Source organism: Vulpes vulpes, chromosome 8 (assembly GCF_048418805.1).
Source record: "Vulpes vulpes isolate BD-2025 chromosome 8, VulVul3, whole genome shotgun sequence".
In the NCBI taxonomy this organism is placed as follows: domain Eukaryota; kingdom Metazoa; phylum Chordata; class Mammalia; order Carnivora; family Canidae; genus Vulpes; species Vulpes vulpes.
This window is the reverse complement of record NC_132787.1, coordinates 76,272,875-76,288,105: the sequence shown is the minus strand read 5'-3', so window position 1 is coordinate 76,288,105 and position 15,231 is coordinate 76,272,875. Positions and strand designations below refer to the sequence as shown.

At 41.6% G+C, this 15,231-nt stretch overlaps 1 protein-coding gene across 5 annotated transcripts in view; it reads left to right on the top strand.

The window, feature by feature from the left end:
• ACOXL (acyl-CoA oxidase like) overlaps positions 1–15,231 on the top strand; it is a 348,114-nt gene that overhangs the window by 251,203 nt on the left and 81,680 nt on the right. For all 5 annotated transcript variants that reach the window (XM_072767158.1, XM_072767157.1, XM_072767160.1 and 2 more), the window contains one exon: positions 14,384–14,471. In XM_072767158.1, the coding sequence (XP_072623259.1) occupies positions 14,384–14,471 (88 nt within the window). The remainder of the gene's footprint in view (positions 1–14,383; positions 14,472–15,231) is intronic.

The window sequence follows — 15,231 nt, the reverse complement described above, 5'->3', positions numbered from 1 at the left end:
TAAAAAGACACAATCCAAAAAAAAAAATTGCACAGAAGACTTGAAAAGACACTTCACAAAAGAAGATAAAAGAATGGTAATGAGCCCATGAAACCTTGCTTAACCATATTAGTCATCAGGGAAATAGAAATTAAAACCACAGTGAAATACCACGATGCACCCACTGAAATGGGTTGAACTAGAGCCGGTTGATGACACTCGATCCTGGTGACAGTGTGGAACAAAGAGAAAGTGCATTGCTGTTGGTAGTGTAAAAAGCCCAGTGACAGAAAACACAAGTTGCTACCTTATGGCCAGCAATTCCCTCCCTAGGTATTTACCCAAGAGAGATGAAAGAATGCTCACAAAAAGTTTTATGCAAGAATGTTTACAGCAGCTTTATCAGTAATAACCCCAAACTGGAAACAACCCAGATGTTCATCGACTCGACAACTGGATAAACTAGCTGTGGTATATTCATACAATGGAATCTTACTCAGCAGTAAAAAAGGGATAAACCATCGTTAACATGTGACAGCATGAGTGAATTTATAGATGTTATGTTTAGTGAAAGAGGCCTGACATGAAGGAGTTCATAATATAAGACTCCATACATATGACATTCATTTAATAAGGGGCAAAATTAGTTGATGGTGATATGGGGATCACAGAGTGGGAGAGTATGGTATTGACTGGGAGGGAGTACAAAGGAGGATATGGGAAATTTCTGTATCTTTGTCCAGGTGGTTATATGGGTGTATACACAAGTTAAAAATCATCAAGCTGTAAACTTAAGATTTATGCATGTGGTACATCTGACTGTATGCATTTTCTACCTCAATTAAAGTATTTAAAGATATAACTTAAATAGTGCCTCACAGCATTTAGACAGACTGTTTATGTTATAGGCACTTCATCATCTTTTCATATATGAAGCTGGAAACTTAGTAGTTTAACAGGAGGCCTCAGCAGCTGAATCTTGGTATACTAATTGAGGGAAAGAAGAAATGGCTACTGACAACGACAATTACCAAGTGTCCATTTTGTGCTAGAAACCTTTCAGTGTCATACCAAAACACAGGGGTAGGTGCCCAGGCCAGCCACCAGCATGGAATCAGGAGAGGATGGTGACAGATGATGGGTTTTGATCTAGGCCAGTGGCCAGGATCATAGGGGTCTGGCAAAAGGTGAGCTGTCGAGAGCTGACTCTGAAGGCAAGCAGATTCACCATAAAGTTCTAAACTTTCTATTCAGAGATCTTGATGTCTGGGAGACTGGGCCAAAAGACACAGGCAGGGTGCTGGCTAAGGTGGAAGCCCCAGTCATGGACAGTTGGGCAAGTGACCCAGAGAACTTGCGTTCAGAGAAGTCAGATCTATGCAGATATGTGCCAAACTCTGGGCTCATGTTTGAAGAGCATAGCATAGAAATGGTATTTTTCTAGTGTATGGCACGTTGATTAATAGTGAATTTGACATGGTGTAAGTGGCTGAATACTGAACAGCAGTTTTTCACTTTTGTCTATATTGGTTTTTTTCTAGCTCTATGTAACATCGTGTAAGTTTAAGATATATAATGTGATGATTTGATATACGTATATATCATGAAATGATTACTTTTGTGAGGGGCAGGGGATATGAGACATTTAAGATCCGGTCCTTTAGCAACTTTTCAGCATGTAATACAGTATTGTTAACTATAGTCACTGTGCTATATATTAGATCTCCAGAATTTATTCATCTTATAACTGAAAGTGGTACCTTGTGACCATTGTCACCATTTCCTTCACCCCAACCCCCGGTATTCACCATCTACTCTGTTTCTGTGAATTCAGCTTTTCTGTAGTCCACATATAAAGTCTGTACAGTTTTTATCTTTTTTTTTTCTCTTAAAGATTTTTTTAAATTTATTTGAGAGTGATCAAGAGAAAGAGAGATCACAGGAGAGGAAGAGGGAGAAGCAGACTCACACCGAGCAGAGGGCCTGATGTGGGGTTTGATCCCAGGATCCCAGGATCATGACCTGAGCTGAAGGCAGAACATTTAACTGACTGAGCTACCCAGGCATCCCTAGTATTTGTCTTTCTATGTCTGACTTATTTTACTTAGCCCACAAGGTTCACCCATGTTGTTGCAAATGGCAGGATTTCCTTCTTTTTCATGACTGAATAATATTCTGTTGTCTAGATATACACATCTTTGTCCATTCTTCCATAGATACATGCTTAGTTTGCTTCTATACCTTGGTTAGTATGAATAATACTGCAGTGAACATAGGAGTACAGAGATCTCTTCAAGATAGCAATTTCATTTCTTTAAGATACATTCCAGAAGTGGGATGGCTGAATGATATAGTAGTTGGATTTTAAATTTTTTAAAGACCCTCCATACTGTTTTCCATAGTAGCTATACTGATATTACATTCCCACCAACAATGCATGATGATTCCCTTTTCTTGCCAACACTTGTTATCTTTTGTCTTTTTGATAATAGCCATTCTGACAGGTGTGAGGAGATATCTCATTGTAGTTTTGATTTGCATTTCCTTGATGATTAGTGATACTGAATATCTTTTCATGTGTCTCTTGCCCATCAGTATGATTATGTCTTCTTTGGGAAAATGTCTATTCAGGTCCTCTGCTTATTTTTAAATAGAATTTTCTTTCTTTCTTTCTTTCTTTCTTTCTTTCTTTCTTTCTTTCTTTCTTTCTTTCTTTCTTCTTTCCTTTCCTTTCCTTTCCTTTCCTTTCCTTCTTTTTTTTTACTATTTTTTTTGTATATACATAGGTAGCAGCTTTATTTGTTGCAGCCAAACATTTTTACTATTAAGTTGTATGTGTTCCTTATATGTTTTGGATATTAACCCTTTATCACACAGATGGTTTGCAAATATTCCATAGACTGCCTGTTCATTTTATTGGTTGTTGTGGGGGGTTTTTTTCCTGTGCAGAAGCTTTTAATTTAATGTAGTTCTATTTGTTTATTTTTTGTTTTGTTGCCTGTGCTTTTGGTGTCATATCCAAAAAAATCATTACCAAGACTAATGTCAAGGAGCTTTTTACCTATGTTTTCTTCTAGTAGTTTTATGTTTTCAGGTCTTATATTTGATTCTTTAATCCATTTCATATTAATTTTGTGAGAAGTCTAGGATAAGAGCCCGATATCATTCTTCTGCATGTGGTTACCCAGTTTTCCCAGCACCAGTTACCAAAAAGAGTATCCCTTTCCCACCAAATATTCTTGGCTCCTGGTCAAATATTAGTTGACTGTATATGATGGTGGGAGGGGTGTTTTCCAGTCTCTTAATTCTGTTTCATTGGTCTATATGTCCTTTTTTATATCAGTACCATGCTGTTTTGATTACTATGGCTTTGTTTGGAATCAGGAAATGTCTTATCTTTAGTTTCTTTCTCAGTATCACTGATTATTCAGGGTCTTTGTGGTTCCACATGAATTTTAGGACTGTTTTTTCTATTTTCTGGGGCAAATGCCATTAGAATGTTCATAGGCACTGCATTGAATCTAGATGGCTCTGGGTAGTATAGACATGTAAACAATGTTAATTCTTCTGATCCATGGATGTATGAGATCACCTTCTTTTCATTTATTTGTGTCTTCAATTTCTTTCATCAGTGTCATATAGTTTTAGGTGTACAGATCCTTCACCTCTTTGGTTAGATTTATTGCCGAGTATTTTATTGTTTATTTGATGCTACTGTAAACGGGATTGTATGATTTATTTCCCAGATATTATGTTGTTAGTGTATAGAAATACAACTGATTTCTGTAACACTTTGATTTTGTATCCTTCAATTTTACTGAATTCATTATTCTAATGGTTTTTTTTTTTGGTGTAGTCTTTAGGATTTTCTATATATGAGATCATAATATCTGCAAATAGAGATAATTTTACTTCTTGTTTTTTAATTTAGATGCTTTTCATTTCTTTTTCTTGCCTAATTGTTCTGGTTAGGATTACTAGTATTATGTTCAATAGGAATGATTAGAGTTAGCACTTGCCTTGTTCCTGACCTAAAACTTTCAACATTTCACTGTTGAGTACGATGTTAGTTTTGGGCTTGAACAACAGTTTCTTGAGGTTCTCTGTGATTAAGAAGTAAATTTATCCAGAAGCTCAGTGCTGCTGGAGACTATAGAATTGGGGTAAATAGGAATGAACCTATTATTCTATTTCATTCTGCCTTTCCAAAAGGCCAGTAGGTGGACCTCCATGGTTATCTGGGATCAAGGACATTTGTTAAGTTCCTACTGTGATGAACGGTGGCCTAAGGCCCAGTGCTTTGCCATACAGCCAACAACTTAATTGCAAGAAAAAAGAAGTGGTAAAGTTGTCAGACTCCAAGGGCCTTCATCAGGTTGAGGCACTAGGGACCAAGCACACAGGTAGTATGTGACATTAGGACACCATTTCATGTGGTATCCTAAGAATGTAAAGAAAGGAGTCAGATATGTCCTTTAAAGAACTAAACATCTCCCAGTCTGGCCTCTCCACTGAGGCAGTGCTAAGTCTAGCCCATCCACGTGTCAGCTTCTTGGCTTGATGGTGGGAATAGATCATCAGTTATTGACCTATAATTTCATGTGGCAGCTCTTGGTGACCCATTGCCCTTCCTTTCTTTCTGGGCAGCACCTCAGGCTGTTGGAACACACTGTTTTGTTGTTGTTTGTTAATTTCCAGTGTTAATTCACCTCTTTCTCACAAGTACCTTAAATCCCTCTCCCTCCCAAACACCAAATGTTGTCTCAACATTCTGAAAAGTGTGCTGTTTCAGGAATCCTAAAAGGTTAGCCAAAAATAAAAGCTTCTTACTGACAGTGAAATAAAAACGCTTCCTTGGAACTTCAGATATGTATTTAAATAAACAGTTGGAGAAAAAGAGAGATGACCTGTGAAGATTTTTATTTTTACTGAATAGTTACTTGGTTTTTTTTTTTTTTAGATTTTTTAATTTATTCATGAGAGACACACAGAGACAGGCAGAGACACAGGCAGAGGGATAAGCAGGCTCCCTGTGGGGAACCTGATGTGGGACTCAATCCCAGGACTTCGGGATCATGACCTGAGCCAGAGGCAGTTGGTCAACTAACTAGCCATCTAGGTGCCCCTAGTTCCTTTGTTCAAAAGTTGTTGCTCCCTGGTGACCTGGTACACCAACCACTCTATGAGTCTGGGGCTGTAGAGATGAGAGGCGTGATGGCTGTCCTCCACAGACTCAGCCTGGGAAGAAGAGTGGTGGCAGGAGTGTGGGTCAAGGGGAAGTGCACCGAGAGGGGTCTGGAGCAGAGGGAGGGCTACCACATTCTGTAGGTAAGGGTAGCCCACAGAATGGAATGTCCCTAAGCTGAGTCTTGCATGGTAAACAACAGAGCTTGCCCTATCACACCATCCCCAGGCAGAGGTGGTCAGGACCTTCCAGGCAACGTATGGGATATGAGTGAGCAACTGGTATGTTCAGGCTGAGCCTCAAGCCAATCCACATCCTGGGTCCTGGGCTAGAAAAGCTAGCCAGAGAGTGACTGTGGTGGCCAGTAGGCCCTCACTATAGTGATCCTTGTGTACCCTGCTTGCAGGCCCGAGAACCCTCTACCCTCCCTGCAGGTGACGAGACTGTGGCCTGAGCACATTGGTGTCAGGAAGATCATTCTGGAGTCAGTGCTGTGAGGGTGACCCTTTAGAAGGCCACAGTACCCATCATCCCAGAAGACATAAGACACAGCCTGAGCAGTGGAGTGGTGACAGTGAGCATGAAGGGTGGTCAGTGAAACTCGGGATAGTTGATGGGGAAGAGAGCCCCATCCCAGGGCTCCAGCTTGTGCACCAGGAGGATAGGATGCTGTTACTGGAGAAGGAAGCATGGAGCTCCAAGGAGTTCCAAACTGCAGTGGGTTCTGTGCTCTCCAAATCCCCCATGAGGTGGGCCCTCTGTGTGCTCTGTGTACCCCTTGTCTTCTACTCGCAGCCCCGAGAATGCCTCTTCCAGCTGTCTCACGGGTGAAGCACCAGGTGAGCTGCTGCAGAGATTCAGGAAACAAAGATCTTGAAGCCTCATGTCTTTCACATATTAAATGTACATTGTTCTGCCTTCTGTCAGCTTTAAGCAGTCACTAAGGGAAGTCAGGTTCCATAACACAGTCTTCGGCTAAATGTGAAGATTATATTATTGAAACAAGATCTTTCTAGCTGATCGTACTCCAAATGCATGCTTTGGTGCCTGTAAAATCTATTTAAGGACCCCTGATTTCCCCCTTCTATTCTTCCATCCACCAGAACTGTTAGAAGGAACTTTTAAAATAAGGAAGTGGTTAAGAAAGGAAGAAGGTATCAAACGTTTGTTTATTTACGTATCTGTTGTTGGAAATTACCAAGATCGATTTCAGGAGCATAGAGTTCAAATGCATGCTGAATGACCAAAGAGAAGGTATCATCCAACAATCATTTTCTATTCTGAAAAGTCAAGTAATGAGAAGCAGACTCTTAATTTAACCCAAAAAGGAAAAAGGAGGAGAAATTAGGAAGTAATATATTCAATTATGGGAGCTCTTTGCCAAGACCCTATTGATTTCATGTTCTGACAATTTTAGTTAAGCCTTAGCAGTGAAAAGATTTAGCAACAGGTCAGATCAAACATGTGTGGCCTCCTGCTCCTGGAACTCTTGTGTGTGTGACAAAAACAGTCAGGTCTTCACTAGGAATGTGCTCCATCTTTGGAGTCTCTTTGGGGTTTGTTCATATTGCCAGGCCCAAGACCAGAGCTTGGAGGACATTGCAGGTGAGAGAAGGGGTTGCAAAGACCCTGGCAGGCCCCAGAAAACCCAATAGACACTGTAACTGCAGAGCAGCAGGGTGCTGACCTGGAGCCTTGTATCCTGTTTTTGCACAGATCCCACTCTATTGAATTCCCTCTTGCAATTTCTCTGCCCTCTGAATCTAGTTTCTTTTCCACTCCCTCCCTCCATGTCCACATCTACCCTGACTACCCATCTGTCTGAAGGGGCTCCCTGATGTGGTCATTGGCCCTGACCACTGTGATGGGTGCTGGGCTGGTCACAGTCCTGCCCTGGTCAGAGCCCCGCTTACACCACAGCATGGGAAGGAAGGGGCTTCCATGGATGGATGTGCTGCTTGGCGGGGGCCCAGACCACATACAGGAGGAGATGCTATCAGGAGGCTTCCTGAGTCAGGAGGAGGCAGTCAGATAGGGCAGAGGGCAGATGGAGAGAAGTACATGTGAAAATATATGAAGCAAGAGAGGGAGTGTGTCCTGGGACTGGATGTAGTTCAAGGTAGAGAGGAGCTGTGGGGTGTGTGTGCACGCGTGCATATACATATGTCTTCGAATGTATGTTTATTGAGAACCTGAACCCAGCACCACTGGGGAAAGAGACCAGCTGTCTGTAGGGAAAGCCCCTGTGTGAACAATGAGGGCCACGTGGGGTGATGTCTTTGCTACCCAGGATGTGGGAGGATGTTAGTAAGATAGGTTTCTCTGGCTGTCCTGGAATTGCAACTCAGGTTCAAAAGACAGGTGCAAAGAATCTACTCCCAGTTCAGAAAGCTGCCACTGGGCTGCCGGACTCAACACCCTGCTTTCTGTGAGGCACTAGTAGGGAACTGACCGACACCTGGCCATCGATGCAGGAAGAGGCTGGGCGCTTTTGGAGAAGGCAGAATTCAGCTTCCTGAATGGCTGGGGTGGGGTGGAGAGGGGTCTCCTTCCCAAAACCAATCAGAGGAAACCAAGTTAAACCAGGAAAAAGTTCTAAAGAGAAAAGGGAGAATTAATTTGGTGTGCAAACATGTAAGAAAGAAGAAGCAGTGCATTTAGCCCAGGAAAAAAGATAGAACAATCCTTTTTTCTGGGGTGAGGGGACAGCGAGGGAGACCAAATAACAGAAAGGAAAACTGTAAAAGGGCAGGAAAAGCCTAAAAAAATAAAAACACTAGAAAAATAGAAAAATATGGAACATCAGAAAAATACAGAATAATTTAAAATATTAAAGGATGAAAGTGGTTGAGTAAGGCTTGAAACAGAGGCAGAAAGCAGAACAAGAGAGAGAGAAAGAGAGAGGGGGGAACTATACAAAGATTTTTAACAAGAAAGATATGGGCAGCCTGGGTGGCTCAGTGGTTTAGCGCTGCCTTCAGCCCAGGGCCTGATCCTGGAGACCCAGGATTGAGTCCCACGTCGGGCTCCCTGCATGGAGCCTGCTTCTCCCTCTGCCTCTGTCTCTGCCTCTATCTCTCTGTGTATTCTCATGAATAAATAGAATCTTTTTTTAAAAAAGAAAGATATAAAAATAAAATAAAAATAAAGACATAAAGGAGCACCTGGATGGCTCAGTCGGTTGAGCATCCAACTCTTGGTTTCGGCTCAGGTCACAATCTCAGGTGGTGAGATCGAGCCCCGTGTCAGGCTCTGTGGTAGGTGTGGAGTCTGCTTTAGATTCTCTCTCTCCATCTGCCCCTTCCTGCCCCTGAAAAACAAAAAAGAAAAGAGAAAGCAAAGAACAACATAAGAAATATAAGAAGGCAGAAAAATATATAAATGTCCCTCTAAACCCCCAGCCCACTCCTGAAAGACAAAACAGAATATCAGGTAGGAGGAGCAACAGGAAGGCAGGGATGTAGGCTGAGCAGGTGGGGAGTGGCCCTTCCTGACCTGGACATTAACTCTATGAGGACACCCCTAAAGAGGCAGAGAAGCCTGTGGCAGGAGCATCGCCCTGCTGACACCTTGATTCTGACTTCTAGCCTTTAGAACTGTGAAAGTATAACTGTGAAAATATACATTTCTGTTGTGTTACATCACCAGGATTGTGGTCATGTATTACAGCAACCTTAATGTAACTCCTTAGTGTGACTTTACCTGTTCCTATGTTCACAAGCTAGGTAAGTTCCAAGCAAAGAAATAGGAGGACAAAGATGAAAAGGCTAGCTCAGACTGTATTTTTTTTTTAATTGGGAAACCCAATAGCTTTCATAGAAGCACTACCTGGTAGATTTCTCCCAATGCTCCTTGGCCATGAGGGCTACACATCTAACTCTACCTGTAAGGGAGTCTGGAGAGGTGAGCATTTTTTAAAATCAATTTTTATTTTATGTATATATAATCAATATATATTAAAATTGACCAATTTTAAGTGTAGAGTTAATGAGTTTTGAAAGATGCATATAGTCCTATAGTCACCAGCACAGTCTAGATATAGAACATTCCCATCACCCCAAAAAGTTCCTTTATGCTCCTTTGCAGTCAAACCCTCCCCCTGCTCTGACTCCTGGAAATCACAGATTTTTCTTCTCAAATAGGATTGCCCTTTTAAATAAGTTAATATAAATGGAATAGCATAGTATATCGTCTTTTACATTTGAGATATATCCAAGTTGTTGGGTTGTATTATTAATTTGTTCCTTTTTATTACATAGGAGTATTCCTTTGCCTGGCTGTACTATAATTGCTTTATCCAATTGGTGGATATAGGATTGATTCTCGTTGGGCTATTATGAATGAAGTTCCTATGAACATTCTCATACAAATCTTTGCATAGACATATATTTTTATTTATCGTGTGTAAATGTCTAAGAGTGGAATGGCTGGGTTCTATGGTATGTATGTGTTTATTTATAAGAAACCACCAGACTGCCCTCCAAAGTGGCTGAACCATTTTGCCATTTTACCATTCCCACCCACAATGAGTTCTAATTGCCCCCACATCCTCACCAATATTTCATATTGTCAGTCTTACTCATTTCAGCCATGCTAATGGATGTGTAGTGGTTTCTCATTGTGGTGTTAATTAGCATTTCTCAAATCTATTTCATGTGTTTATTTGCCATTCATTTGTCTTCTTCAGTGAAGTGGCTGTTCAAACTTTTTGCCTATTTGTTAAAGTGGATTTTATTTTTTTACTATTATTGAGTTGTAAGCTGTCTTTGTAAATTCTGTCTAGACATACTTATTACTATACACAATTTTTCAAATATTTTCTCCTAATCCATTGTCTTTGCATTTCCTTAACAATGTCTTTAAAGAATAGAATTTTAATTTTCATGAAATTCAACCTTTTTGTGTCTTATCTCACAAAATCTTTGCCTATCTCATTGTCATTAAGATGTTCTCCCATGGTTTCTTCTAGGATTTTATTTTAGATTTAGCTCTTACATTTAGGTTTGTGATCCACTTCAAGTTAACTTTTTAATGTGGTATGAAGTAAGGGTTGAGGTTCATTTATTTATTTGTTTGCTTTTGTATGTGGATGTTCAGTTGTTCTAGTGCTGTTGAAAAGACATTCTCCCCCCATTCAATTACATTGGTACCTTTGTTGAAAATCAGTTGGCCATGCATGCATGGCTCTTTTTCTGGACTCTCTTTTTTTCTTATTCATCTATATTTCTATTCTTATTCCAATACCATACCATTGTGTTTACTATAGCTTTATACCAAGTCTTGAAATAAGTTAGCGTGAATCTTCCAACTTGTTTCTTTTTCAAAATGGTTTTGATTATCCTAGGTCCTCTGCATCTGCATATAAGATTTACAATCAGCTTGTCAAGTTCTACACACACAAAAGTCTGCTGGGATTTTGCTTGGCATTGTGTTGACTCTATAGATCAATGTGAGAAATGACATCTTAGCAATGTAGAGTTTTCTGGCCCATGAGCACAGTAGAGCTCTCTCTTCATTTGTGTGCTCCTTTTCAATTTCTTTCTGTGATGTTTTTTCCTTTCTGTGTACAGATATTGCATGTGCTGTGTACAATGTATCTGTGAGTATTTCATAGTTTTGATGCTATTGCAATGGTATTTTTATTTCAGGTCCTAATTGTTTATTACTAGAATGTAGAAATTCTATTGATTTTTTTTTTCAAAATCTTGCATCCTGTGAGTTTGCTGCTTAATTTGCTAATTAGGTTTAGTAGGTTTGTGATACATTTCTTAGGATTTTTTACATAAAAAATCATATGTTTTTTTGGATGAAGCCAATTTTACTTATTCCTTTCCAATCTCACACCTTTAATATATTTTTCTTGCCTTATTATCCTGGCTGGAATCTTCAGAATAACATCAAGTAGAAGTGATGACAAACATCCTCATCCTCCCAATCATAGAGAGGAAAGCACTCAGTCTTTACTATTAAGTGTGATGTTAGCTGAGGTTTTTTGGTAGATCCTCTGTAGGGAGATAAGTATTTTTAATTGGACATATTGCTGCCCAAAGCTATTGGGGATATTTCTAGAAAAGAAGAGAGAATGGACATGGGCATCCATCAAAAGGGAGGTTAATGGGTTTCTTTATGGTCTCAGCCCTGTTTTAATTGTGTGATGATTTATTAGGAAGTAAGCATTCATTTCCATTAGAGGTTTTAAGCGCAGAATATGGTTCACGTTACACATGACCGTGTGTGACAATGCATCTTTATAAACTGCATTTGCGGGGGACAGGTGTTGCCAGGGAACCAACTCCCCATTAGTCCATTGGGAGGCAGTGTAGCCTGTGGTTAGAAACATGGGCTCAGAAGCCTCGGTGCCTGGTCCCAATCCAGCTCTGCAACCTGGGGCAAATTCCTGAACCTGTGTCAGTTTTCCACCTGCAAAATGAAGATATCAAAAGATATCAGTAATTCCTACCTCAAGGGCTTCTGAAGACTCAGTGAGCAAATGCAATTAAGAGCTTAAAACAGTGTCTGTTGTCTGGTGCATTTTAAGAAGGCTTTAGTTTGCATAAGGCTAAGTCACACACAACTTTTCAGTAGCAGGTTTACTTCTTGAAGTAAAGAACAGCCATCCATTTCAAAGAAATCCAGAATCTCCGGAAACCTCCTATTAAGGTTTTGTAAGGAGACAGAGTTAGATACTTGATTTTGCATATTGTTGGTGCGATAATAACATTTAAAAATATTGTACATCGCATAGGCAATTATCAGCTGGGTTACAATTGTGGGCATTGACACTCCAGAGTTCACATTGAGTCTGCACCTAAAGGTTGAACCAGAGTTTGACCTTCTGATCTGCTTGTTTTCATCACTTTATAGTGGGCTGGAATGTGAGCCCACACGCTGTTCCGGGCTGCCCCTCCTGGCTGTGTGGACCACTGTGCAGCTCCCAATTGACTTCAGCCTATTATTTCTTGCCAATTCTCAGTCTGTCACTTTCCTGGGCATCTGCCTTTCTCTCAACATGTTCCAAGTCATGGGTCCCATCCTTCACTGGAGGGTGAGTCATGCCAGCCTTCCTATCTGAGTGGGGTGCAAGGGGACAGTTGCCAGCAGGGATAAGGTTGCATACAACCTGCCCAAGTGGGTTCTGCTGCAGCACTGTGATGCTGACATATAAGGAAAAGCACTTAGGAGCAGGCTGGCAGGCCTTCAAGGGCCTTTCTCCTTAACTTGAAAACTTAAAATGGCCTTATTTTTTTTTTTTTGTCTTACACTTTTTGAAAAAAAAAAAAGATTTTATTTATTTATTATTTATTCATGATAGACACACAGACTGAGAGAGAGAGAGAGAGGGAGAGAGGCAGAGACACAGGCAGAGGGAGAAACAGGCTCCATGCAGGGAGCCCGACGCGGGACTCGATCCCGGGTCTCCAGGATCACGCCCTGGGTCAAAGGCAGGCGCTGAACCGCTGAGCCACCCAGGGATTCCCTGTCTTATACTTTTTGAGGGTTACAGCAAGTTTTGTAAAAGGCCCTCTGTAGCATTTTCTCATCTGAAGTCCCATCCTCATACAGGGTCTACCTTGTCCAGCCAATTGTCTGTTGCTGGTTCTCTCTAGATGTGTCCAGTAAAAGACTCCACTGTATATGCTCAGTTTTTTAAAAATTTAAGAGTGCCCTCAGTTCTGTTTGGACACATCTGCACAATATCTTACCCTTCCACTCTCCTTCCCATACAATGGTGGAGGGCAGCCTACACATGTTTAGGAGAGCCTGTCCACCAGGCTCCAGCATGGATTTCCCAGCGTTTTCATCTACAGTGTGGTGGGTAGAGCTTTGAGACAGGAGTGTTTGGCCAGCTCTTGTCCTCATCTCTGCCAAAGATGTTCTATAGCCTGTTCCTTGGGAATGGCATTCTCTCCCTTTCCTCCTTTTCAGCTGTCATTTCGATACCAGTACAGAGGGATATTGATTCAGGGAGCAATACAGACGTCATCCTCTCCCTTGACTGTCATGAGATGCCCCAGTTAGGTGGGGACTCCAAGACATGTGTGACATGGTCCTCCAAACTGTGCCTGCTGCCCCAGGTAATCATGCTAAATTATACATGAGTAGAGGCTTTCCGCAGTGCTGTTTTTCCACTGCAACACAAAGCACTCTGTTGTAGGAGGACTTTAACAAAGCCAGTCCTCCAGGCTCTGCAGGAGCTATGGAGCTGCAGGAGGCAGGTTACTTTCCAACCATAGAGCTCGGTGTGTGAGTTTAAAACAAGTGGGAAGCAGATGCACAGAATCCAACTTTCTGAGTGTTATTTCTTTGGCCAAAGTGCTGAAAATTTAAATATCAAACTGTTAGGTTTTTGAAACAAAACAAAACAAAAAAAGGCAAGAAGAAACAGAAAAGTCAGAAGTGACAAATTTAACACTCTCTCTGGTCAGATAAAAATCTGCCCTTAGCTCCACCTAAATGACTAACTGCCAGCTTCGTGATTTGGCATCGTTCTCTTTGTGCATTTTCTTCATTCTTATCTTCTCCCAGATATAGTGCCTCACTTCTGGCCAACTAAAAAAAAAAAACATGCAGCAAAACAACTCCCTTCATTAGAGTGATTGAAAGACCATCTTACACAGAGTAGACCTGCTAAAGGGACCCGTCAGATGGATGGATAACGTGGAGGTGCTGTGAGTGAACTGCGCGTGCTGGTGTGAGCCCCTCACGCACATCAGACCTGGCCACTGCCGGAAGCCAGTTCTGAAGACCTCGCAGGCATTTAAGAAACAGCTTGAAGATGATGTACCTGCCTACAATGGAAGGGCGAGGGGAGTGAGGGCAGGTTAGTTTTGCTGCAGATTAGATTTATGGAGTTAGTTCTGGTATTCACAGATCTTCAGGCGGTGAGTGGCCCAATTAACACAGTGTCACTTTATCTGTCGCTGCACTCTCCCCTTCACATTGTTTCCTGAATGCCTGTTACATCTCAAGAATTGGCAGCTGGCAGTGGCCGTGTTTGATATGGGCGAGGAATCGCTATAAACGTATGAACTGGACTCAGTACATTTACGGCATTTCTTCATCTAACAAATAGCTTCTGTGGGGCGTAGAGGCCAGCCTTGCAACATACCCAGGCTTACAGTTGTACTAAAAATGTGCACATTTGTCATCTGCCTTGCTTCTGAGTTCTCTTCTCTGAGGAGATCACCAGTAGTTATTTTTATTCTGTCGATTTGACAGGTGATGACCAAAAAAGAGGACTTTTTCAGTGCCTGGAACTCGTGTCTTCATCATGTTGCCTCCTTGTCTCTGGCACACATTCACAGAGGTCAGTTGGCTCTCATTGAATGTTTGTACTTGGGCAGCTAGGAGGGCTGCAAGTTATCTGGGAATAAGACTGCAGATGAAGAACAGTCCCCATACCAGTCAGAGCCCTTGTGTTGAATGTAGAGGCCCAAAATAACTTAACCCCCAACTTACCAAGGACACTGACTAAATGACACCCACAAAACCCAATGCTAAACTCCAGGAAAAGGGCATCTAACACTACCCGACAGCTGCCAAGAGTGCTGGCTTGTTAGGAGCCAGCTGGCAAGTGGCGGCCCTCTCAGCAGTGGCCCTCTGCCCAATAGGGACTGCCATTCCCAAGCAAACAAACCAGAGGGTGCACACACAGATAAAGGGAGGGTGTTTTAATAGGATCGCTGACCGAAGAGTATCAAGTACTGCAGCTAACTGCTTAAACCAAATCCTCGAATTAGTGAGAAACTGGTTCAGCCTTTTAAACCTGTGGCTCTCAACCAGAGGTGATTGCGCCCTCCTGGGAACATTTAGTGATGTTTGGAGACATTGTTTGTTGGCACAACCCAGCAGAGGTTGCTGGAAGATAGAGGCTAGGGATGCTGCTGAACACCCCACAGTCTGTGGACAGCACCCATAGCACAGAGTTATCCTGCCTAGATGTCAGGAGTGCCAACACTGAGAAAAGCCTGAGTGTCCATTTTGACCTCAACAAACCCAAATCACATAAAATAAAATGAAACTTTGAAAACAAAGTAAGATCTATCAAGACATGACAAATTATCCTT